General features: G+C 38.0%; 2 protein-coding genes across 5 annotated transcripts in view; one reads left to right on the plus strand and one right to left on the minus strand.

Moving 5' to 3' along the window:
- The first annotated feature begins 81 nt into the window (after positions 1-81).
- Positions 82-9813, plus strand: tmem160 (transmembrane protein 160). The gene is made up of 4 exons (XM_077207087.1): positions 82-5717; positions 6081-6105; positions 7006-7098; positions 7273-9813. Exons 1-4 carry the CDS (start codon positions 5493-5495, stop codon positions 7575-7577), a joined length of 648 nt encoding a protein of 215 aa, XP_077063202.1. The 5' UTR covers positions 82-5492; the 3' UTR covers positions 7578-9813.
- A 4706-nt stretch (positions 9814-14519) lies between these two features.
- Positions 14520-26453, minus strand: part of npas1 (neuronal PAS domain protein 1) — an 83325-nt gene continuing 71391 nt past the window's right edge. For all 4 annotated transcript variants that reach the window (XM_077207014.1, XM_077207013.1, XM_077207011.1 and 1 more), the window contains 7 exons: positions 25767-25941; positions 23709-23821; positions 22551-22747; positions 21782-21888; positions 21105-21252; positions 18737-18849; positions 14520-18645 (listed from right to left, as the gene is read on the minus strand). In XM_077207014.1, the coding sequence (XP_077063129.1) occupies positions 17678-18645; positions 18737-18849; positions 21105-21252; positions 21782-21888; positions 22551-22747; positions 23709-23821; positions 25767-25941 (1821 nt within the window). In that variant the 3' untranslated portion in view covers positions 14520-17677. The remainder of the gene's footprint in view (positions 18646-18736; positions 18850-21104; positions 21253-21781; positions 21889-22550; positions 22748-23708; positions 23822-25766; positions 25942-26453) is intronic.

The following is a 26453-nucleotide window of genomic DNA, read 5'->3' on the forward strand; positions in this document are numbered from 1 at the left end:
TTTTTCTCTTTAAAATTGCTTCAGTAAAATATGTACTTACAACATCGCCTAGACAAATAACTAAAATAAAATAAAACTTAAAAATAAAGCTATATGGAAATATATATATATATAACAAAGAATCACAAAAGCACATAACAAAATGACTTAAACCTAAACTAAAATAATACTGACTAAAGTACTATAAACTGACTATAACTAAAGTACTACTTTTAAATGACACATCAAATAAAATTACACATTTAATTATGAGTCTAATAATCTATTAGGGTCTAATAATCCTTAATAAATAATTATTATTAAAAGTCTAAAAAAAGTCTTATTTTTTAAGTCTTTTTTTACAACATTTATAGATATACAAACGTATTCTAATGTTTATTTTATTTTCTATTTCTAAATTATAATGGTGATGTATGAGGACATTAAAAGTGGCTGATATTCTGATTTTAAAAAGTTTTTGCATTACACTGAAAAGTTGTTTTTTACAAACTTACCTGTCAACTGAGAAGGAAAATTTATTTTTGTCTCTATGTAAATACGAGAAGAAAAAAAATATCAATACATCACAGTCTTTGGATACACGTGTAACCTACTACTATTACTTGAACTAGTACACTGGCTTGATAACGCTGAGAAGCGATTGATGTCATGTTGATAAGCATCTGTGTTTTTAAAGAGGAACTGGCCCCAGATCAGTGTCATCTCAGCTGCAAGAGAGATATTAGTCCTGGAATGTGTCGACAAACAGGAAGTGTTTTTCCTTATCCGGAGGCCCGGGCTCTGATTGAGTGGAAACCTCCTGCTCATTCAATTCAATCATCTTCCCCGTGTGTGTGTGAGTGTGTGTTCATCAATGCGGCCTTTGCTCTTGGATCCATCTCAGTCTGTCTAGTGCTGAGACTGACCTCCAGCTAAACCAGAGCGAGCTGGGTTAACACTTCTGGAGAGACAACAGGAACTCAAAGGAAAAAAAGATTAAACAAACACAGGGACACAATGAGGACATATGCCTCCAGACGAGAATAACTGAACATCTACAATTTTTCGAATTATTTTATAATTATAATTAGCTTACACTTTATTTTCAGGTGACGTAGTACTTAAATAAGTACTGAGTAATATTAATTAACTACATGTACCATAGAGATACAGTTAGGGTTAGTTACTTGAAATTAAGCATAATTTATTGTAATTTGTTATTTCTAAAAGTACATGTAGTAACGTAACTACGTCATCTTAAAATAAAGTGATACCTATAATTATTTTACATACAATTTTTTGTTAATACGTTTTTTTTTGTACACATTTTTATGACCTCATATAATATACTTTAGTTTTTTACTGGCTATTCGCTTATTTTCACTAGTCTATGTCCCTAGTCATCATTTCTAGTCTCAATTATAACCTAATTGAGTTCAATACAATTATTAATCATTCTAATATGATGATTTGCTGCTTAAGAAACATGATGAAAACAGTTGTGCTGCTTCATATTTTTGCGGATTTTTTTTTCCAGGATTCTTTGATGAATAGAAACATCAAAACGAAAATCGCTTTTAAAATAGAACAAAATACATGTCTTTTCTGCCACTTTTGATCAATTTAATATTACTGAAAAAAGTGAAAAAATTTGATGATCCAAACATTTCAAACAATTATGTTATTGATGTTACATTTATTAAGCATTTAAAGGAAGTTCACCCAAAAATCATCATTTAGTCACCCTCAAGTTGCTCCAAACTTGTAAAAAATAAAATAAAATAAAAAAATGCTGCTGAAAACAAAGGAAGATATTTTGAAGAATGTTTGTGTTCAGCAGAACGAAGACATTTTTACAGGTTTGGAACATTTTCGGGTGAACTATCCCTTTAATGACTGTACAACAATAACTGTAAAAGTGAGAAGAGCCCTCGAATGAAGAAAATGCAAAGCATACATTATTCAGGAAGATGAAGCATTGAACGCCTTAAAGGTGCTCAAAGTGATGTCACGCGTTTTTTAGGCCAAAACATTTTTTGTCACATACAGCAAACCTCTCCTCACTATCCGCTAGCTGCCTGTCCCCTGAACACACTGTAAAAAACACGGTCTCTGCAGACACCCCAGGCACCACAAACGGCAACAAAAACAAACTGGGCTAACCCGCACCGCGAAACATAACAAACTGTTCCAGACAATAACCGATAAGAAGGGTTTGGGGGTGGGGTTTGGGGGGTTAGTGCGCGGATGAGGAGGAGGGAGGGTCTAGCTAGCCTTCGTTTTGTTTGACAATACTTTAAACGTAAACAAGAAGTGAAGTCACCCGACATCGCTTAGAGCACCTTTAAGTCAGTCTACTTTGCAGTTGAGTTTTAGCACTCAGATCATTGTTTAAATATGCACATGCACACTTAATGAACATATTAAATTGCCAGCCATAATAAAACATGCCTTGACAAGAAAACGTCTGCAGTCTTCATGAGGAACAGCATCATAGCGTGACAACCCGAGCTTAGTTACTGTTTATATCAAAGGCGGTCCTTTCCTTAAGGCATTCTTCACGTACATACAAATACACACACCGTCCCGTCTTTCCTCTGACTCCCTCCTTCCTCTCTGCGCTCCTCACGCTATATGACCATCAGGTTGCTGAGGCGTGGCGACACACGATCCCAGAGGATCACATCAAGACAAAAGGCTTCTGCGCTGGGAGAGAGGAGGCCGGAAGGGGCCGCTCAAACACAAGCATACAGTACATGTGCTATAAACAACAGCAGCACACACTTTAAATGACTTTTCTGATGTTACACTTACTATCAAATCAGGACAGTACAGTGGCCTTGCTTAGAAAGCATTTTGAATTTTATAAAGGGTTTCGCCACAACTAAACTTACGCAGATTCTTCCAGCTAGTTATACCATCTTAAGGTGGTCAAACAGGTATTTCAAACATGGTGAGTGGTTAACTTAAAACACCAATAGGAAAAGACCAACAGGAAAATATCTCACTGTAAAAAAATATAAATAAATATTTAAGTGCAATTAGCTTGGATGTTTAAGTCATTTCAACTAAAATTACATTAAACTGACAAAAAAAATTGTTGAATCTTGTATAACTTAATTTGATAAGTTAAAGCAGCGTAATAAAAACATATGTCGTCATAACTTATTGATCATAATGTTTTACATTATACAACCTGGATTCTCCAATTTTATACATATTTTAAGTCTGATTTATGTAAGCATCCAAATATTGTCATATTAACAGAAATCATTACATAGTTTGGACTTTGTTAGCTAGTTATTTGCAAAAATCTTGTTAAGTTTCCACCAAAATATAGAGCTGCTGGGTAGAAACTGATTATATGTAATCTAATCAGATTCCAAAAATGATTTATTTGTAATTAAATTACATTACATCTTTTAAATACTCATAATCAGACCACAGTAAATTTTTTACTGATTACATGATTGCTTAATATTAACAATATGACAGTAAATTAGTCAGGATTTATTGATTCACTATAGTGGAGGTAAACGGCTCCAGCTAGCATACTGCTCGCAATAAGTGACAAAATAACACCAACATTTTCCTATTTACATATTGGGATGTGTATAGTCACAGAGTGTACAAATAACAAGGTCACATGAGACACAGCCATCTTCTAACCGTATACATACTGGGAGCTATATTCTCAAAAATGTTATTTGTACACGCTGTGACTATACAAATCACAACATGTAAATAGGAAAATGTCGGTGTTATTTTGTCAGTTATTGGGATTAGTATGCTAGCTGGAGCCATTTACATCCAGTCTTTGTGCTAAGCTAGGCTAGCGGTGGGTGCGTCAGACAGAGTTACGGCTCGCACGGAGATGAGAAGGGTATGTATGGACTTATCTAACTCTGGGGAATACGGTGAAGGAGCTAAAGTCCCAAAAAGTCGGCGTGTTCCTTTAAAGGGTTATTTCACCATCGTTGCACACACGCAAAAGACCTTTGTTCATCTTCTGAACATAGATAAATATTTTATTTCAAACTACCAGCCTTCTGTCCCTCAGTTTAGAATAAGTTTTAGAATGTTATTGGCCTTTTTTTTTCAAATGTGATTTTTGATGATTTTTTTTTTTTTTTTTTAAACTTGTATTTGGAAGTTTTATAAAATATTAAAGTGTAATAAAACATTTTGACATACTGAACCTTTGCAGTTTTTTATTTATTTGATTTTTTAAATTGCACCTTTCATGTTTTGTGATGTTATAGATGAATGAACAGTGGAATATTTTCACTGAAAACTGACATTTCCCAAACTTAAATAATGTTACTTTTATCAGTTATCAATTCTAAACAAATAAATTCATCAAATAAATACATAAGGTAAATTACAAATTTTCACTTTTAACTGTAAAGCTTCTTTGAAGCAGTCTGTATTGTAGAAAGCGCTATATAAATGAAGGTGACTTGACTTGACTTGACTTGACAATCAAGCATAACAAGTATAATTAATACATAATTACACTTTCTAGGCCAGATGCATCATAAAACCTCATCAGTAAACACATACATTATGAGGGGCCAGTCCAGCACCCAATGAAAAACCCATACTGGGCCCTGGTATTTCACACGTGGGCTTCATAAAGTGGGGGCAGTATGTTGCCCATGTATGTTGCCCAGCTGGGCCCCACATAAGCCCCATTCAGAGAGATTCACGTTGGCTAATCAAGGTGGGGCCATTGTTCAACCCGTGGACAAACCCATCTAGGACCCATATTTAAAGCCCATATCTGGCCCACATTGGCCCCACCCTGTAATGCTGGGTAATTCTTCTTACACCCTAATGCTTTTTTATGTTCAGAGAGTTTTCCAGTTTTGTGCAAGTACACGAGTTAAATAAAACTTTTTTGTGCTTTATTTTGATTGCTTTCATTTGAAGATTTAACATATGATTTAATTTTTAACTTTCCCTCAATTCACGAACCTCCTGCAGTTCCTTCACAAACCCCAGTTAGGGAAACTGGTTCAAATACCATGGAAGCCCATTTCCGCCACATAAGAAAAAAATCATGCTTTGGTAAATCGTAATTAATTATGAAATGAAAAGAGCCTAAATTATGATAAAAAAAACAAAAAAACAAAACTCAAAGTCATAATTATGACATGATAGGTCAATAACAGCACGAGATTTGTTGTGTTCTGGCGCCATCTTGTGGACACAACGTCGACTGCATCTTCCTACGATTTTACATTTAAAACCCCTTAAAATTTGACATTTTAAAATATATTACTGCGTAACAAAGATATATAACTAAACGCATCATGGACATTAAATACGAACTCATTATAATATATAAATAACATCATATGACGGGGAAGTAATGATAGATGGCGCCACTGAATTCAACGCGCACTCCTGCGAGCACGAGGCTTGAGTCTTTACACACACTCACCGGCAGTGTCAGAGTTCAGAGGTTGGGTAAAGGTCGTGTTTTGAGTTTTCCCAGTCCATTGTAAACGATGGCTTCCATAAGTTGGTTAACGTGCAGGCGGTTGTCCCGTCTTGTGTGCCCGTTCTCGCAGGTCGTGCGGCGGCCGCTGCTTCAGTACGCGTGGACCCCAGCGCGCGCTCTTCACCGGGGGAGCGCGCGCCGTTCGGCGGAGAAACCCCCGGTGAACAGGACACGAGCAGTGGAGCAACAGCAACAGTACATCTTCACTGAACTAGATAAAGCCGACGCGCTGGTAAACACTTGTAACACCTGATCCTCTCACTTTAGAAGTTTCATTGACGGGCGGTAGCTACTCTAGACTGGTACACTAGTAGCCTAGTATGCAATGATGTTACTATATTAATGCACCATTTTATTCACATCATGCTAATCCAAAGAATATGGTTCTACAATGGTAGGCTACTCGTACAAAATCGTGTTAACATGGTGTCGTGTCCAGAAACCATGGCATTACCTTGGTTTAATGTTACATTATTATTATTATTATTATTATAATAATGGTACCATATTTTATAAAATGTCTTATCTTTATTGACATAAATACAGAATGATTTGGTATAAACTCTGTATAAAAATAAATTACTTTATTTTCTAGATGCTGCGGAAGTCTCATGAAACAGGTGAGATCATCTGTCCAAATTAGGCTTATTGACATAGAAAATAATGCCATAATTTACTCACCCTTATATTTTTTACTAAATATGGCTGTTCTCTTCTGTAGGACTTTTTAATAGAATATTTTGGCTACTATTAATGTACAGTAGTTGAACTATTAGTGTACTCGGGACTGCTAAGCTCCAAAATAACAATAAGTGCGAATAAAGTCTCTATTATACTTAATCTTCTGAAGTTGCCTGATAACTTGTTGTGAAGGACAAGTTCCTTCCAATGTCGTTGTATGTCCTATTTGTGAACAAATCATTATTTATAGTCAGGTCTTTTTCTAATTAATTGCTCGATCCATTTCATAAAACCATGATGTTCAACTCATTGATTCAATGATCATCAGCACGCTGGAAAAAAAGTTCATCAGTGAATAACATGTTAAAATTTGGTATTTTCCTCACACAAAGCTCTAGTGCAATTGATTCCAAGTTTTCTGAAGTCATTTAGGCTATAATTATTCTTGAATGGTATTTTTTGCATCCTTTTTTGAAGCTTGAGATTTTCAATTCATTGTAATTTCATGGAAAAGAGCGACAAGCACATTATTTATATGTTTCACTTTGCGTTGAATGGAAGACACAGACAGACATAAGGTTTTGGAATGTCATGAGGGTGAATAAATGATGCAAGAACGTTCATTTTCTGGGTAAACTATTCCTTTACCAACCAAAATGTGTGCTGTTGTTATAAAGTGCGACAGTGCTGAATCTGTTGTTTCGTCGAAAAAAAAAATGAATGGGAGATTTTTACTTCTAGAACCTGTTTTAGATTTTTCACTCCATACAAACAAGTGTTGAAAGAATGTTTTAGATATTTAGGCAGATAAACAGGGTAACTTTATTTCTTTTTTGCAGGATTTTTGTCCTGGTTCCGGAATGGTCTCCTGGCGACAGGGATCGGTGTAATTGCGTTTGTACAGAGTGATGTGGGCCGAGAGGCTGGATATGGTACTACATCTCTTTCTTCTCAGTCCCTGTTTTATTTTGTTTATGCATGCTCTCAGTCTTTTCCGTCTCTGCTCTGTCATCTGTTTGTGTGTGAGTGTGAGAAACATCTCATCTATCTGACTCCGACCTAAATCCTTCTCCTGTTCTGAAAGGTTTGTTCCTTTTGTCCCGCAGCGTTCTTCATCCTGGGCGGAGTGTGTGTGTCGTTCGGTGGAGCATCATACGTGCTTAGTCTCCTGACTCTGAGGAGGATCATGCTCCTATCTCTGCCCGCTGTGCTGCTCCACACGGCGGTGGTGTCCAGCGCTGCCCTCTTCTGGCTGTGTGCCGTATCGCTCTACATCGGCCGCCTGGAGGTGGAGATCATTCACGACGAGGATGAGGAAGAGCACGGGGGTGATGATGAAGGCGGGGAGTGCTCGGAGTGCAGGGCCCGGAGCGAGAGACGAGGTCCTGACGAAAAAGGCCAAGACAAGTGAGATGAGAGGAGACTTTGAGTTGAAATGCCTTTTACACTGACCCAGAGCCGGAGTTCTGTATTCATAAACTGCTTTAAGACAAAAGGCTACACTGGGTTCAGGTCGGTGTGGAGTCGTGGCTTCCACCAACATTATTGTGCAGTACTTATTGGGTTGAGTGAGCTTTTGAGCTGTCCCACTGCTTACAAAGGGACATAAATTCACATTTTTCCTCTGTAATATTTTTGTTGGTTGTGGGATATGAGTGCTGGAACATTACAATAAAAGTTAATTTTTTAACTAGCACTTACCGGACAACTAGTTCAGCATCTTGGTTGTTCGACTGTAATAAATGGGCACGTTCGCCATTTTATATAGTGACGTAATTTAGAAATAAAAGTTCTGATATTTGTTTGGTAACACTTTACATTAAGGTTTGATTTTCTAGCCTTAGTTAATGCATTAAGCAACTGATAATAACAATAGAGCATTCATTTAAAAATATACTATTGTTCTTTTTGATAATACATTAGTTCATGGTCATTTATAATGTATAACAATTAGAATTTCTCATTTATATTTTTACATCTATAATTTAAATGTATATCTATAATTATGACTTTAAAAATGTATTTATCTGTAGAAATGAACATTAATCAAGGCTAATAAATGCTGACACAATATTGTTCAATTTTTGCATTAAATAATGCTATCAAACTGAACCTTACTGTAAAGTCTTCCAGCTTTTATAATATAAGTGCTGTTTTTTTATGGTACATAGCAGTTTTCATCATGCTGCATTTTTCCATTGTATTGAACTTATTCTTTGAGATTTATTTGAAAATGATTACCTCACGTCTCTCACGATTCCCTTCAGATTTCCTGATCTAGTCTTACTCTGTAAAATTACTCCTTGTAGATTTGACAAGAACTTCTAGACTTCATCTTCCAGCTCATGGCTTTCTCTCAACAGAGATGAAAGCGCGACTTTTCTTTTAATATGCATGAATCCAAAGGATAAATTTTTTTTATTAGCAGTTCCTGTCTTTGGTGCAATTCGATGAGGTGAGATGTGTAGCATAGGGTGTAACAGCTCTAGTGGGGCAAAACACTTCACTAATATAAACACTATAATACACAATTTTGAAATACAATCGCATAAAACGTAAATAGTAATTTTCTAAACGACACTAGAGTGAAAGAATCGCATATTGAATTTGTTATATGCCATTCTAACTCCTGTAATGACCAAAAATGTCCACGTGGTTTTGACAGTAGATTAAATATTCCATATTGCACAGATAACGTTAGTAAATTATTTGATATACAGTATAATGTTTAAGTTTTGTGGTTATTCTTTTCAAACAGTGCTCTGTAAAAAAAATCATGATCAATAAGTCATGACAACATTAGCCTACATTAAAATAAGTTAAGCAATTTTCTATTTTTTGAGGCAGATGTAATTTAAGTTTAAATGACTTATACAGCCAATTTAAGGCATGACCCTTTTTTTGTAGCTACAGTGTAGGTCTATGTGTTTAGTCTAATGTTTATTGTATTGAGCGTTTTGCCCCATTGACTTACATCACTTTGGGGGTTAATTAATTACAACTGTGAAACTGTAATGACAAAAAGTTGTTAAATGGTAAAAAGTTAAAACAAAACGTGAGAGGAGGTAGTGTGAGATATCAAGGGCAGGTGGCGTCTCTGGAGGAAGGGATTCGCGGTAAACAGACAGAAGTGTTGATCTGTACGCGTGTGTGGTTTGTTAATGGCGCCGGGGACCCGGAAACATGTGCGCTGCTTCTTTCATTAGTCGATCCACTTCTGTTTGTACATCTTCAAACGGATGCGCGTTTATTTGATTATATAATTTAATTATTGTCATCCCAAATTTTTTTTTTTCGTCGTTGTTGATTTCTTGTCACTGTGGCTGTTGTTGTTATCAAAGACTTATGAGTCCTCAGAGAAATTACGGCACTTATCTGTCGGCATATAAATGCAAGTATTGTTGCTGCCTGCTCGTGTTTTTGTAATTTTCGGAACACATGTAGAATTTTGTCAGGTTTTCGTTTTGTTGAGCTTTTAGTATCAGGTAGATGATTGTCTTTGCTATGCCTGATTGGCTGATGTTCATAATTCCACCTCTGTCGTGCTGCTGTTTTTCACCCGTGTGTGTGTGGTGTTGTTTTTTTAATGCATATTTATGTTAATGTGAAATGCAGAACATTCTATAAATGTGCACCTTATAAATCAATGACATTCATTGTATGTTGATTGGGAGTGTTTATCACTGGTTACAGACTATTTGTTTATGCATGACCTTCAGTGCTATTTACAGTACATAATTAGTCTATGAATATGTACATAAACGGGGACTATGCAAGCACATTTGTCTCCCGCAATTTCTGAGAAGGACAGGCTTGATGCTTAAGGTGGTGTGAATTCAGCGCTGCACAAGGTGGAAATGTCATGTTAGTGGCCTTTAGAGGTTAACAAGCTGACAGTGTTGCAGAAGCTGTAGCTTTCCAATCGACACACTAGTTAAAGTAGTTTACAGCCCAGCAACTATTTTAAAGAAATTGTTACTTTGGGCAAATGACAATTACCAGCAAAACAAACATACCATTTTTAAGTAAATGTAATTAGTTATTATATCTAAGTATCTTTTTGGCTACTTAGTTTTACTGAGTATCATAGACATCAACTTTTACTCTCTGCTTGACTACATTTTTTAATAAGTGTAGGTACTAATGTATCTGATATAGTGTATGTCATGGAATCACTCATTAGATTTTCCTAGTCCAAAATCAGTGCCTGACCTCACAAATGCGCTTCTAGAAGAATGGTCACAAATTCCCATAAACACTCCTACCTTGTGGAAAGCCTTCCCAGAGGAGTTGAAGCTGTTTTGGCAAAGGGTGGGCCAACTACATATAAAACCCTGCCGATCAGGAATTGGATGTCATTAAAGTTCATGTGCATCAGTGCATGCAAAGGCAGATGTCCCAAAACCTTTGGCTATATAGTATAGATGGATAGATAGATAGATAGATAGATAGATAGATAGATAGATAGATAGATAGATAGATAGATAGATAGATAGATAGATTTTTATAAAACATCTTTTAATTATGTATATGGTTAAATCAAACGACCATTTTTTTTCTTTAATTGAATATTGCAGTATCCATTATGATTTATCCGTGCAAATAATTTAATATGCTCTCATAATCTTTAATCAAAACAACTTCCCCTCCCTCTTGCAGCAACATCTCTTCTCTTCTTTGATGATGTGTTTACTGGCGAGAGGGCGGGGCAACCTGTCACTCACATGAGATCGACCAATAGCAAACCACAACCATCTAATCAGTTCGCATGGACAAATTCAAGTCTACATTTATCTCATTTAAAGGTGCTCTAAGCAATGTCAAGTGTTTTTTAGGCAAAAAAATGTTTTGTCACATACAGCAAACATCTCCTCATTATCCGCTAGCTGCCTGTCCCCTGAACACACTGTAAAAAAACGCGGTCTCTGCAGACACGCCAGGCACCACAAACGGCAACAAAAACAAACTGGGCTAACCCGCACCGCGAAACATAACAAACTGTTTCAGCCAATAACAGACAAGGATTTGGGGGGTTAGTGCGCGAATGAGGAGGGAGGGTCTAGCTAGCCTCCGCTTTGTTTGACAATACATTAAACATCAACAAGAAGTGACGTCACCCAACATCGCTTAAGCACCTTTAAGGAGCCATTTCAATCGCGTATGTCACAATAGAGAAGAAAACACTATAACAACTTCAGTTTCATGCTTACTTTAATCTAAAAGCTGTTTAGAAAACTGCTGTGCTACTATAAGACTACTAATAGTTCCACTTGTTGTGTCACTGCATTTAGTTATTTACTCCCCAACATTGAGGGCTCAAAAACAAATGAAATATGTCTGACATTGTCCATGTTTTTCTTGCCTATTCTCCAACTCGTCCTCGTTCTCTGGTGTTTTGGTGCAGTTCGTTAGTTACTGATTCCGTGCGTGTTTCAGTGCAGTTGGCCCGCGGTCTGTCTGTCTCTCCCTCAGCGCACGCAGCTCTGCTTCACATTCAGGGCATCTACAGGGGCCGCCACACGGCTAAAGGGCACAGCGCCCAAACACATCCCCACAAGCCAGACTTCACACACCTGCGTTACACGAACTGAGTTCATAATCGCACAGAGCTGCATCTCCATCATGTGGAACCGGTGTGTTAATCCGAACTTCATTTGTTATTGTGTTAATTTGTCCATTTGCAACACAAGATCACTGAAAACCACAATGTTCCCCCTATTTATTGCCAAAATGACCCATAAAAGAGAACTAACTCCTGTTTATATGTCAGTCTGCTCTTAAAGATGGCCGTGGAAGATATTTTAGAGGAGAAACTTCGGGTCACAGTCGAGTGATCGTATGCGCAAGCACACGGCCCGGCCATTCGCCTTTTCCTCCCAACAACTCAGCTTCTTTAGTATGCAATTCCTTTAGTCGTCAAGAGGGAATGATCCTCACACTAATGAACTGAGGCCTGCCACTTGAATGTAAAACAGGTTTTAACCCGTCTTCAATGTCAGAGCCCCTCCCTGGGGTTTCTTGAAACAACACAACACCATCGCTAACACCAGCACGCTCCACGTTTCAATCACAGCGTCTGCCTTTGTCTCGACCCTCCGGCCTATTACTCTGACAGCGGGCCGCTCACCGACTCCGCTTCAAAGACACGGAGCCAGAGTTATGAATCTGTACACGGATTATGATGAACGCCAATCAAAAGGCTTTATTGTGAGCGGAGCGGAAGAGTTGACAGAGTTGGGTAGCTTACATGTGCTCCCAGAGGGAGCTGTTGTTAAAGTAGCTTATCACATCAATCCGATCCATGTTCTTTCATCTTTCCTTTCTTTTCCTCTTCTTTTGAACTTGTTAACATGGACCGATGTGGATTACAAAATTTACACAAGATAATAGCCGATTGATAATCCCTTTTGAATGTTCACTTTTCAAATCCAAAAGCAACCCCCTTCACGTCATTCAAAGACAGAGACTTCAAATATTTGAAAGTTTCCAAGCACGCAACTGGTGTACTTTTTTGCCATTGTATTTTTCATGCTATTCTTAGGGTGTGTTCACATTGCATCTAACGCATACAGACTGCGTCTTTAGCGTCCTTGATAGTGCGCCTGCCTCCCATGCCGGAGACACCGGTTCGAGTCCTGTTCGGATTGGGGCAAGTAGAACCAGAGGGGTTATATTGGTGCCGTGACCCGGGTGAAAGTGAGGTTTAGTTGGCCAGCTATAGTCAGATCTGTGCAGGTAAACCTCGCTCCCCTGATCTGAAAAGGTTTAGCAACTGATGCTAAAGGTTGCGGTCTTTAGTGTCCTTGTTAGTGGGCCTGCCTCCCATGCCGGAAACATCAGTTCGAATCCCGCTCAGAGAGGTGGGAGAAGAACCGGAGGGGTTATGTTGGTAGTGATGGGACAAACGATAAAGCTTTGAGTCAATTAAACCAATTGCTTCTCAAAATGATCCACTGTTTCGAATCATTCAAAATACCACAATGCTGGTGACGCCTGCTGGTCAAAACAGTGTAAATGCAACAAAATTCAAACCAAATATGCATAAAAACAGCTTTTACCAACCAATTGCAAATATTTATTAAAAATATAATTTATCAAATGCAATTAACTAATCATCTTATATCATTAAATATAAGTGTCTATATAATGTGTGTTCTTGTATCAATTTTCAGGGCTTGTTTGGATTGCTTAGCTAAATTGGCCAGTAAGATACTATCAACTACTATTATTCCTTTTTAACTATCCAAATGTCTCATTAAAATGAACAAATGTATAAAACTGATCAGAAATCATGTAAAAACCATAGAGTGTTTCAATGGTTTACTACTGGGGGCGATCTCAGTGAATCCAAATGATCCATGGGTTCACAGAGATCATCATTTAGACTAAATAATCATTTACATTTAGTCTGTTGTATTCATATTTCAGTTCAACCGCAGCAGAGTTCGTTTGTAAGTTGACCATGCATGGCTTAGATTTCAGCGTTCACACTTATTCAAATGAACCACACAAACAGAGTAATCACACCAGAGTTTGTTTTAATTGAACCAAACATGCCAAGTGAACGTACCCTTAAAAGGGATATCTCTCTTAGAAAAGAATTCTGGGAAAATTTTATGTCGTTCTAAACCTGTACATGCTTTCTTTTTTTTGAAACACAAAAGCTTACATTTTGACCAGTAAGCTAGTGGTACATTTTTATTTATTTACAGTGAATAATGACTTTCAAAGCTTCAAAAAGAACGTAAAAGTACCATGAAAGTGGTCCATGACTAAAGTACTATATTCCCAGTTATATGATTGCTTTGTGTGAGAATCAGAGTGAAATTTAAGTTGTGGATGTTCTCTATAACTCTTAATAATCCTCCTCCTTGGTGCAAACATAGTGATGTATGAGTTGTGAACAAATGATGCTTTTCAGTCATATCTTTTTTTAATTAATTGTTTGAACTGGTTCACAAAACTGGTCTACTGTATGGAACACTTTATGACCTTTGAGGTGTTTTTTTGAAGTTTGGATGTCTTAGTCCCCATTCATTGTAAAAAGAGTGACCTGATATGGACATTCATCCATATTTTCTAAACTATGAGCAACCAGTACAAATTTGTCAAAAATGATCTTTTTTGTGTAACGAGGAGGAGTCATGGGTTTGGAGCATCAGTAAATAATAACAGAATTTTACTTCTTGTTTCAACTGGCATCATTTATTCACCCTCATGTCGTCCCAAACCCCTTTTAATTTCTTTATTCATGAACCACTGGCATTTGGTGACATTGACATCAAACTTGATGCATCTTGACGGGTCGAGTTCGAATATGCAGAGAACAAAATGACATGGCACAAAGAAATGCTCCATTATTGGAATAGAGTTTATTATTGTGGTTTGGATTATCATAATAATCATTTTTTACAGTGTATCATTTTCATTCAAAGCTCATGGTGCTGTATTTTCACAAACATCTGATCATAAAGAAGTTAGAGTCACAGTGATGGCAAAGGTTAAAGAAACACCAACTCATGTGCTGATGTTTCACGACTGATTCTCACTCTCAACTATTTACACATTCATACACAATCACAAATACAAATAAAAACCATCTCATATCAATTAATGCTACTGAAAACCATCATATCTGGTAATACTGCATGGGCAGAGATATACGCATACACAAGAAATTGAAAAACCAAGAAAAATTTTCACATGGTGAAGCTTGTATCTGCCCTCTTGTAATTAGTTCTCTTCGGTGTGGTTTCATGAGCTACCAGAACTTGATATTGTTTTTGTGGTCCACTTACAACATCCATATTTTTCTTAATAAAACTATTTTAGTGACTGCAATCTGAAAGGAACTGAAATTTATGTCATCTATCCATCCTTGTGAAAGGTACCTACATCTGAGAAAGCTAGCTCTGGATCTTTAGACACATTTTTGTAGAATTAAACACCGGCATATTATGGGTTTATAAAGTACTAAATTGGTTTAATTCCATTTTTTATTTATTTTATTAGGATATTATAATAATTATGCCTGTAAATTACATAAACCTTGTTGTTTGGCACCCTGACTCTGTTCCATAATCTAGTGAAGTGCCTCGCCATTAATTCCAATAATTTGATGTTTCCATGTTGCTAACAGTACTTTAATGGGTACAAAGAATACATACAGTATATACTGTATGCACAAATATTGCTGCAATGTATTCTGGGATCCACGATGAAATGAGATGCTATCTTAGAATCTGGTCAAAATAAGGTATCTTAGTTTTACTGTCTATGGAACAGCCTCACATCAGGAGCCCATAAAATGCATTACAATGCTATAGGCACCTCACTAGATTTGGGAACAGAGCTCCTGTGCCTCAGCTTTACATAGAGGGGGAAATCCTACAATGTCCAGGTCACATTTAATCCCAAACTCAAAAGACAAAAAATGAAATTATATTTTGCAAGTAGAAAATTAACATATTTCATTAGGTTGTATTACAAAGCCTATTTTTAGGAACATGTTCCTTGCGGTATTATCCTCTCCGCGCATTCTGTAACAAATCCTTCCCTCGCGGGTCAAAATGACCCGAAGCCCTAAAATTATACTTTTTTTTTTCTTCAGAAAGCTTATTTTATTTGATATTTTTTTTGCAATTTTTGGGGAGATTTTTTATTTTATGTACCTTTAAATGAGGTTTCATCAATAAATATATTTTAAGCACATTCTTTGCATTCTTTCAACTTAAATTGAAAATAACTTTTTTTTAAACATGCATAAACTCAGATCAGCTCAAAATATCTCACATTGGGTCAATTTGGGTGTCTTTGCTGACCTCTTGTGGAAAAAATATGTATAACATGATATTTGATGACTTGCCAGTAGATGGCCTTATAGCACTATATGGAGCAAATGAGCCGTTCTGCTGGGTCCTAAAGTAAGTTCTTGAGTTTATCTCTTCAGAATGCTTTCAAATACACATGTGGACATTATTACATTATTTTTTGAAAAGTTTTAGCATTTGTAGTTTTAATTTAGAGCATTTTTCTTGCATTCCATTAATTTCTAAGAGGTTAAAATTGACCTGCGAGGGAAGGATTTGTTACTATTTTTTTATTGCAACCACAAACTCCTCAAATCAAGTAAAAAAAAAAATGTGTGTGCATTCGTGGTTCAAGTGCGACAAAGGACCTAAGGTCTTGTATCCCTTCAATGAACTCAATTTAAAAAACACTTTTTGTTTTTTGTTTGAGACCTGAGAGAATGAAAATTGGGTACATTTTTTTGTTGTTTTAATATAATTATTTTTTGTAATTCCCATAATTCTCATGGTGATTTTCATTACTGTAATACTAATTTTTAACTGTATTACAATAAAATAAAAGTTTATGCTTTTTTTGCACCACAGTAATGATAATTTGGAGGGAACATGCTTTATTCACATTAAAATAATTTCAGAAAATCATAAGTCAAGCAAAATATAATTTCTTACTTTCTTTGAATTTTTGAGTGAAATGTGACTTGGTTAGTGATATTCTTCCAATGAGCATTTTACTTTTTTAAAATAAAACATTACACCTTTATATAACAGGCAATGTTCTACACACTTCGGTTCCACAAAAGCTGTAAACGTATTTCCTGTGGTTTTAGAACTAGAATGTCTGGCCATGGATGAAGTGCTACGTGTATGCAACAATATACTATAAGTGCTTGGACATGATACATGACAAAGACACACTTAACCACACCCACCCCACCCACAACCCCCAAAAGCCCCAAAATTTCTTATAGGAAGATTCAGCCATGATATTTGCTCATGACGTGTGGGAAAAGAAAAAAAATCTTTTGGGGGCTTTGCACGTATGAAGTCTTTCAACTCGTTGTTGTCTATATATGGCTATGACCTTGAATTTATCATTTTTCAAGAGATTCTTTTCAGATGTTTAAAGACAATTCTTTCTTTTTTTTACAAAAATGAAAATTCTATACTTTTCAAAAGTTCTAATCTTTATTTTCACTGTGATCCCTCTGTCAGTCAAGGACCCGTGGACTGTGCTTTCTTATGTATTGTTTCCTTAGGAATGTCTTATTTGGGAATTGCTGCCACAATACTTTTGTCCATGCTTGCATATTCCTGTGTGGTTTCTTAAATTCAGTGGGACTTGGAAAAAAATATATAGGTTGGCCCATGTCCTGGGGGCCAAAAAGGTTAGTAGTACGCGCAACCCGCCTCTCATTAAAGAGCCTCCTACCCAATGTTGGTCCTGTATATTCCAATGGTTCGGGCCTCAACGATGGCCCCTCTGTGTAAGTTGCATGATGTCCTTCATATGTTCAGTATGGCTTTGACTGCTTGTCCAGAGAGAGGAAGACACACTAACATAATAACAGGAAAGTCCGGAGAGGATTCTGGGAAGACTGTTTGAAAAACCTCAAGTTCTTCTGTAGTTCCTCTCTCAATGTTGTGCCGTCCTTTATAATCTCTTCCGCCTCTCCTTTACATATGTTTTTTCTGTCTTTCTCCCTCAATCCTCGTCTGTCCCTGCCGCCCCCCTCAGTCCGTTCATACAGAAGGGCAGATTTGGAGGAAAGGTGGGTTCGGCTGGAGAAAAGCCACTAAAAGGAGGCAGAGACGCGATCCTTTGCAGGTGGGGAAAGAAAGCGGGAGTTTTGACCACGTGGTCTGAGTGGTGTCCGTCACCGTGAGCTGTAGGCATCTCAGGTGGGGCATAGCGGATGGTGCTGGGAGCGTAGAGACTCTGAGGCCCCTGTGGGCCAAGAGCCAGTGGGTGAAAGAGCACACGTCCCGCGGCCCCACTCGCAGTCAGTCTCTGCAGGAGCTCGAAGTCTGGAGCACGTCCTCCATGGATGGACCGCTCATCTCTCGGCAGGGATGAGGCTAAGATTGGTGGAGACAGAGTCGGGGACGGGGGGTTGAACAGACCCTTGGGTGGAGCTTCTGTTGGGGTGGAGTTTGGAGGTTGGGAAGGTGGACTGCTGCCATTGGTTCCTAAACTGCTGTGCTGAAGTTGGCTCCAGCGCCTCCCAGAACCTGCACCTAGAGTTGTTCCTATCACTTCTTGTTCAGTCTTAATATTCGACCCAGAACTGGTCACCACGCTCTTAAGATGCTGGATCACAGCGCGGGCGTTATGGATCTTGCCTGCTCCGTTGGCCCCATTGCCTTGTTTCAGTGCTCCCTCTTCGCTCTTCACCCGTTTGCTGGTGGGGATGTGATCCCACTCGCTCACTCTCTCATCGTCCTCTTCCACCTCGCTGTCGCTGGCTTGGTCCGAGGAGGTACATGGGCTGTCTTCTCTCTGACGAAACACTTCAATCCGCCGCCTCGCCTCGGGAGGACCACTTTCAGGGTCAGGCTGATGTGATCTCTTCCTGGTGCTCTCTGATTGGCTGGCAGCAGTGTGCGAAAAGGGTTCCCTCCCTTTGTGGTCTGTCTCGGACCTGCCTTTCAATGGCTGCGTCGCCGTGGAGCCTGGAGAAAAGAGAAGTCTGCTGATTCGGGCTGTTGAGTGGCTTATTACCAGTGTATGGATAGATAATTGTGTGTGGGGCTAAGACCATACCTTGTGCCTTTGGAGAGGTGTCACGTGGGGAGGAGCTTGCTTGAAGCCGCTCTGCCCTCAGGCTTTCTGGGAGTTGTGATAAGTCCAGAGGCATGTCTGCCAGCTCTGTTCGACTGAAAATACAGATAAAGAGTGCAAGCAGTTTACCTTAGGGAGCTTTACACATTTGACAGTCTAAATGCTAAACCCTGTGCCACAGGTTAACAGTGATTCTCCAATCATTTAGTATGGCTGATTCACAGGTACTGGTACCTCATATAGTGCCTGTTCCAAAATTTAGATTAGCTGCCTACTTAGGCAGCGCTTTAAGGCATCATATAGACACTCCCAACACAAAGGCTTTTCCAACAGATAGGCAACAGCATTAAAGGGACAATGTGTAGTTTTTTAGGTATTTTATTATCTAAAATCAATATTTTTATTCATAAATATGTCCTCAATGGTGTACAACTACCTCTGCCAATTATCTTACTTATCCTCGTAAACAAAGAATTTATTATCTTTATATACATGTGACGGGTAGGTCCATGGAGGCTTCCATGTCGTTCCGCCATCTTGAAAACTATAATAGCAGAGAGGGTCAAAAAGTACCAGGCAAACGCGTTTCCACAAGGCGTTTTCGTTCAGAGCCAGCGTCACGTAACTCAAAGCAGCAGAAACGGAGGAGCAGAGCAGTGAGAGGCGCTTGTCACTGCCCCGGCAAGTTTAAAAGGCTGCAATGCACTGTTATTATTCATAATGTAACATTCGTTTGTTCGTTGTGTCAAGTTACAGTTTGTTTGAAATAACAAACCTGTTCACCCGAAGGAAAACTCGACGAAGTGCTATTAGAAGACATCCTGTCATAGCTTTGTGGTACATAACAACTACCGTAGATGCAACACGCATTTGAAAAAGCGAGGCGCTGGAGAGCACAATTCGTTTGAATGCAAAATACAATTTCACCGCTAGATGGGAGAAATTCCTACACAATGTCCCTTTAAAGTAGGCATGTCATGATCTTATTGTCAATGATTCACCCATGCATGCACGCATTTCATTTTTTTCTTTAACTATAAAATTACTTGTTTGTCAAGTTTTAAGACAGCATCTCATGTATCAACCTGTTACACAGTGTGTTTATATGTTGTATTTTTTCCTCATCTTGTTGTAGTTTATGTATGGTCCAGCATTTGTCTTTCTTTTTTGAAATCCTCATACAGTACAACTGGTCAACTGTTGCTTTTATTTGTGCTCTATAAATATGACAGTGATATTGTGAAGTGATATTTTCAGTGAAAACAAAATCAGTGAAAAAATGATCCAAGATGGCAGACAGATAAATATAAAATAGTTGTATTTGACCCAAAATTTGTGTGTTATGTATTTTATACTTAAATCGTTGTTGGCTTAGAAACATATGCTTATGGAAAAATCTATTGGGATAAATTGTAAACATAACCGAGTCTCGTGCTTTGCATGAGAACTTAGTTTTGTGCCAATAAATGACCTTTGCTCACTATGTAGAAAGTTTCAAATCAGTCACAGGTTTCATGACGGTTAGGAAGATTTTGGAACATAGCTATAATAGAGTTTCTTCCTCACAGAGAATAACAGCGTGGAATGAGAGATACTCACTTGTGATAATGCTTCCAACACACGCACACACACACAGCTTTGTTTTTGTGATTTGTGAGGACATTCCATATGCGTAATGGTTTTTATACTGGACAAACTGTATATTCTATCCCCTTACACTGCCCCTATCCCTAAACCTACCCATCACATGAGACATTCTGCATTTTTAAATTTTTAATAAAACACTGCTTAGTATGTTTTTAAAGCAATTTGAAATATGAGGACTAAGGAAATATCCTCATAAATCACATTCAAGTTGTAATACCAGTGTAATACCCATGTCATTATACGCATTGTTTCCTCACAAATCACAAATCACAAATACACACACACAAATCACAAATACACACACACACACACACACACACTCACACTCACAGATACACACACACACACACACTGAAAAGCCCTTCTGAACATGACTCCAGCAGGGTGCTGTAGAAGTTAATTAGCTATCGTAATTACAAAGCTAATTAACTAAAACACCATTCAGCCAGAAAATTTTGACATCCATTTGGTGTAATTATATATCACCAGTCCAATTATCACTGAAATTCAGCCAATTTTTTTCTTGTTTTTGTCTGACTTCTTTGAACGTGTGTGCACTTGTGTGATGAAGATTACTGTAGACAGATGGAGAGGAAGAGCGTTTACAAGAGCCACTGTGGAAACTCTCATCACATTAACATATTTTTTATACTGAAACGCAACACTCAAAAACACAAACACATAAGGTCCCTAGGAAGCTGACCTGAGCACATAGTTGACCCAGATGACGTTACGCTCATGGGGCGCTTTGTGGTTAATGGACACGGTGGCACAGGACTGAATCCACAGATACCCTCCTCTCTTCTGCAGCCACCGATAATACCCCGTCACAACCTGCCCTTTCCGCAGCACTAGAAGGAAAAGAGTCAGTGAAGGAGTCAGATTAAATATTAGGTCTGAATATCTGAAAACCACAATACATTTCTTAAACCTGGAAGTGGAGAAGAGTTACACAATTTGTTTATTTGGCTAGGGGGCGATGTTGTCAAAATGTAAACAGCAGCTTCAGGCTCTTAAACTGTTAAAATAGATACAACTGTTCTTTAAATGTTGACCCGTCCAAACTAACATTATTTTCTTTTCCATTCATTTTATGCTGCCACCATCACAAAAGATCTTCATATTTCTTTATCGTCCTACAGTACATTACAGGTAAAGGATAACAGTTTTTTGGTCATTATGACAAGATAAAACCCAAAAACGTGATCAAATTCATGACATGAAATGCATACTAACAAATAAATATAAAAGAAAATGATGAAAAGAAAAAAGAAATTTGAGAGAGCTGTGTAATAAGCTATTTTAGTTTATCAAGATCAAACCCAGGATTGCAAGGGAGGTAAAAAAAAAAAAAGCTAGCACAAATCCTGACAGGCTTACAGTCTTCATGGCTCAGCCTGATGGTGTCCAGGTCTTCCGCATGGATAAAGTTGTAGCAGGTTTGGCCAACCACCTCAGCTGGACTCAGGTCCATATACTCTGAAATCCTACAAAACCCACACAAGGACACATATAAAGGCCAATTCACACTGCACCGACAGACACTGACAATACCTCAATACAGTACGTCACTTCTCAGACATTCCACGACCCGACAAGTGACGATTCAACATGTCCAATCAGCGAAAACAAGCTCGGACAGACATCAAAAGTTGCTGTCAATGTGAATTGGCCTTAAGAGTGACTCTCTACAACACTTACTTCCATTTATTATGGTTGATTTTTTAAATATTTACTTGGTTGCACCTTATTTTACAGCAGGTGTACTTACTCCAAAATACTGGGTAATATAAGGTAACTACATGGGTTCAGGTTAAGTTCAGGGTCAGTACCAAGTTATTACCCAGTTATTGCAATTACTATAATAAGTACATAGTATGTACATGCGGAACCAAAAAAGTGCTATTTATTAAATTTTAGTTTGCTTCACAGACACTGAAAAAGTTGAATTTTGAGTGCACATAAATTTGAATTTTCAAACCTTCGGCCATGAAGTGCAATTCTATTCCACAGGCTTGGGACACAGTCTTAACGCAATAAAATATGGTACACATTATTATTTACAATAATTATGGGCAAACACTCTGGCAAAGGTAGCTACTAGCTAGAGATAATGTAATTGAGACTAAAAGGCATGCTGGGAGGTTACCTGTTCTCGCAGTAGCTGATCTGCAGGTCCATATTGACACGGAAGACAAACATGTTACTTTCCATGCGCACCTCATTCAGCGTGGAGGGCGGAAGCGTGTGCGCAAGAGCAACCAATCCCATTGGCCGATGCAAGGGGCGGGGGGAGCCTGGCACGAGGGCTGGCCGACACCGAATCCGACCTGTCACATGAATTACCTGAATTCACCGGAATTAAATGAGCAGTTCAGTTAATGAAATCATTCAAACACTCATAAAAATTATTAAATGCTAATATTCTAGTCAAACACTGTTGAAGCCAGTGTTATGGGCTTCCGTTTTAATCTCTCCTCACATTCAGTTTCGCTTTAAATTCGTTTAGGCTAGGTGTTTATAATATATGTTGTTTATAATGAATGCCAAAATAATTTTTATTTTATACTTAATATTTTATATTTAACGGTATACAGAACAAAAATAAAAAATATAGTCATGGGGTATGGGGAACTTGAATTTTATAATGTTTGTAAACACTTTATATTATTTACCATTATTTTACATGGATGTAATAATAAAATGTGACTTAAACACCGTTGTGACTTATCTGTACTTTTTTCTTTTAACAATGCAATTTTGACCCGGTAAGACTTTATTTATGGAAAATATGGTACAAAAGTAAAGAGACTAAGTCATAGGCTGTGTCCGAATTGCCCCCTATAAACTTAAATAGGGCCTTGTTTGAAGGGACAGCCATTTGTAGTAGTGTCCGAAACCATAGTGGACGTTATCGAGTGCACTCATTTAATCCAACAATGCACCGCAATAACGAGTGTACAACCGACGTACAATCAACGGCTAGAAAATACCCATAATGCACTGAGAGTCGTGCGGCGAATGAATTTCCGCATCTGACTAAAAGATGGTGCCGCAGCTGAATCATCCATGCATCCAATACCTTTTTATTGATTATTAAATTGTATATTGATGCGAATGTTCGCACAGTTCTGAACAGATGCATTAACAGTCGCTTATTCAAATTAAGTTGTTTAATCGCACTGAATTTTCGCATGAAACATTAGTCTTGGTGTGAACAGGCCTTAAGACTACACAAGAAAATCCTTTACTTTTGTTGAACATTTTACAACCCTCACACATGTAACGTTCCACATGAAGGACTCACTTTATAGCCTGAGGATTTAACATGGAGGCCACGCTTGGTGAGGGTGGATTTCATCCGGATGAAGAAGCCACGTTCTGAAAACTCTCTAACTGGAGAACAGGGGCTGGATGGAGCTACAGGGCAAAACACACACCACAATGATGAACCTTCGAACAATATTTCACAGTCCACAGATCTGATATGATAACAAAAATGAACAGCTGGACAGCCAGCACACTCTCATGGCAAATCCTAACTAGTTTATGTTTTGGCGAATCTTTTTTTATTTTTACGATCTTATTTGTACGTTTTTGTACGATCTGCTTATGCTCCAGTGAGGGTTCAAGTGTTAATTCACCCAAAAATGAAAATTGTCATATCATCATGTACTCACCCTCATGTCATTCCAAACCTGTAAGACTTTCATTCATCTTCAGAACACAAATGATGAAATTGGAGAGCTTTCTGTCCCTCCATTGACAGCTACGCAACTAACATTTTAGCGATTCAAAAAGTTCATAGATCGTAAAACTAATCCATGTGAATTGAGTGGTTTAGTCCAAATTTTCTGAAGAGACTCGATCACTTCATACGATGAACAGGTTTAATTTAGTCTTTTTTTCACATATAAACATGGATCAGCAAACATAAAGAGAAGCTCAACCAAACATGCTTGATGCGCGAAAAAAAACCTCATTGGTTCTTGCTGAAGCTCAAACGTGCTGCGTAACTGTCACATGCCTGTCCTGTCTTGTGTTGCACATGGTTGTTTTGTTATTTTGGGCCATGTGCTCTTGTCGTTGTCTGATCCCTCCCCCTCGTTTCCTGATTATTGTTTGAGTTCTTCCACCTGTCCCCTCTTGATTTGTTCCCTTCTTAAGTCTCCTCTTGTTTGCAGTCTTTGTTGGATCGTTGTCTAAAATGTCTCCCGTTCCCCGTGATCCCCCGTTCCCCGTGATCCGCTTCATGTTAAGGTTCAGTTGTTGTTTCATTTTTATTCATTGTGTTTTTCCCCCTCGTGGGTTTTTTGCTTTGTGTTTGTTTATTTTTGTAATAAATTACCATTCTCCTGCATTTGAGTCCTCACACCTTTTTTGCCTTGCACGTTCCGTGACAGTAACACAAGAATGAACCTCATTGGTTCTCGCACGTCAAGCAAACATGCTTCCGTTTACCACAACTGATGTGCGAGTTGATAAATATAATTATATGTAAATAAAAGCCTAAATTACATCTGTTTATCATATAAAGCAATTTATTCTCTTCAGAAAGAGACTAAACTGCTCAATTCATATGGATTAGTTTTACGGTCTCTTTATGAACTTACAGTTACACTTTATGAACAAAAGTCTTACAGGTTTGGAACGACATGAGGGTGAGAAATTAATGACATAATTTTTGGGTGAACTAACCCTTTAAGGTTAGGGGTGGACATTCATGATTCATTTTTTTTCTTCCATTTAAAAAAAATAATAATTTAGTTTTCAAATAACTCAATTCGTACAAAATTATATGAATTTGCCAAAATATAAATAGTTATGTTTTTTCATGAGTTCGGGTTGGTGAAGCTCAGAACAACCAATGTAGAGAAATATGCAAAGAACTATAATTTTATTTTTTCCTGTGGTCCACTTATAATGCTTGTCAAGGTTTTTAGCACCCAAAGCAGTGATATTTTTGTTTTTCATGGTCCTTTTCCACCCTCTCTCTGACCCTTTTTTTTTAATGCTGCTATGCTTTAAGCCTTCTATGCAAATACCCTCTTGACAATGAGAAACAGCACTCTGCTGCAGAACAGCTGGTCTTCTTCCCAGGATCAGCAAAAGATCTGATGGGTTTTACTGTGCCAACACTGAATAGTTTATGTGGGTGATCATGTGTTAAAATGTATGCATCATACTGACGACAAAAAGTTACTGCTGCACATTTTTTTGTCGTTACAGTATACTTTTAATATATAATACAGGTAAAGGTATAGTATACCTTTGTTACAGTAAAGTTACTGTATACTCCATAAATGCCAAACTATTGAGGAAAAAATGTAAGTTAAATAAAGCTAGACCTCTAAAGGAGCATTACCTGGTTCTGGAGTGCCAGCCAGTGAGGATGCAGAGGCGGAGCTTGAAGCACTCTCATGGGACGTTTGACAGCCTGCCTCGGCTCGGAGGTGTGGCCTAATGCCGAGACGCTCTGCCATCTCGACATGATCCGCAGGGTGGATGTAATCGAACACGCTACTGCCAGTCAACTCCACCTGAGCAGGCAGATACACACATACATTCACATGCACACAGATCAATACAGAGTAACATTCATTTAAGAAACATGACATAGATCACAACATATTATCTAACAACCAATGAGAGAGAGAAAAAAAAGATTGTCTATAGCTATTCCTACATATGTAATGCACAAGTATACTCAAGCACACACAAAGCTAGACTAAAAACACATCTCTTTGACCTAGCATTCACATAACACTCTATAGACTTCTATAATTCAATATAAGGCTGCTTAGATTAGGTCAGCCGGAACTGGGAACACTTCCCTCAAATCCTGATGTACTCGTTACATCATAAGAAGAATGGCATCTACGCTAATTTTAGTGTCTTTGTTTATCCCGAGGTTTTCCCGCAGCCTGCCGGATCCAGGCCGTTTCCAGATCTGACGAAGGACTTTCGCCTGGACCCGATGACAATGCAGTGCTGAAGTGCCAACTAGCCTCTCCCTATGGAGGATCCCTATACCACTCTACAGATAAAGCGT

Source organism: Siphateles boraxobius, unplaced genomic scaffold (assembly GCF_051911475.1).
Source record: "Siphateles boraxobius isolate OS27281-9 unplaced genomic scaffold, OSU_SipBor_1 6, whole genome shotgun sequence".
Lineage (NCBI taxonomy): Eukaryota > Metazoa > Chordata > Actinopteri > Cypriniformes > Leuciscidae > Siphateles > Siphateles boraxobius.

Bases quoted from the DNA above. Each gene is read 5' to 3' on its own strand.
- tmem160 (XM_077207087.1), top strand. From the start codon at position 5,493: ATGGCTTCCATAAGTTGGTTAACGTGCAGGCGGTTGTCCCGTCTTGTG. The intron at 5,718-6,080 runs GTAAACACTTGT...TTTATTTTCTAG, and splicing joins TAGATAAAGCCGACGCGCTG to ATGCTGCGGAAGTCTCATGA. The intron at 7,099-7,272 runs GTACTACATCTC...TTTGTCCCGCAG, and splicing joins GGGCCGAGAGGCTGGATATG to CGTTCTTCATCCTGGGCGGA.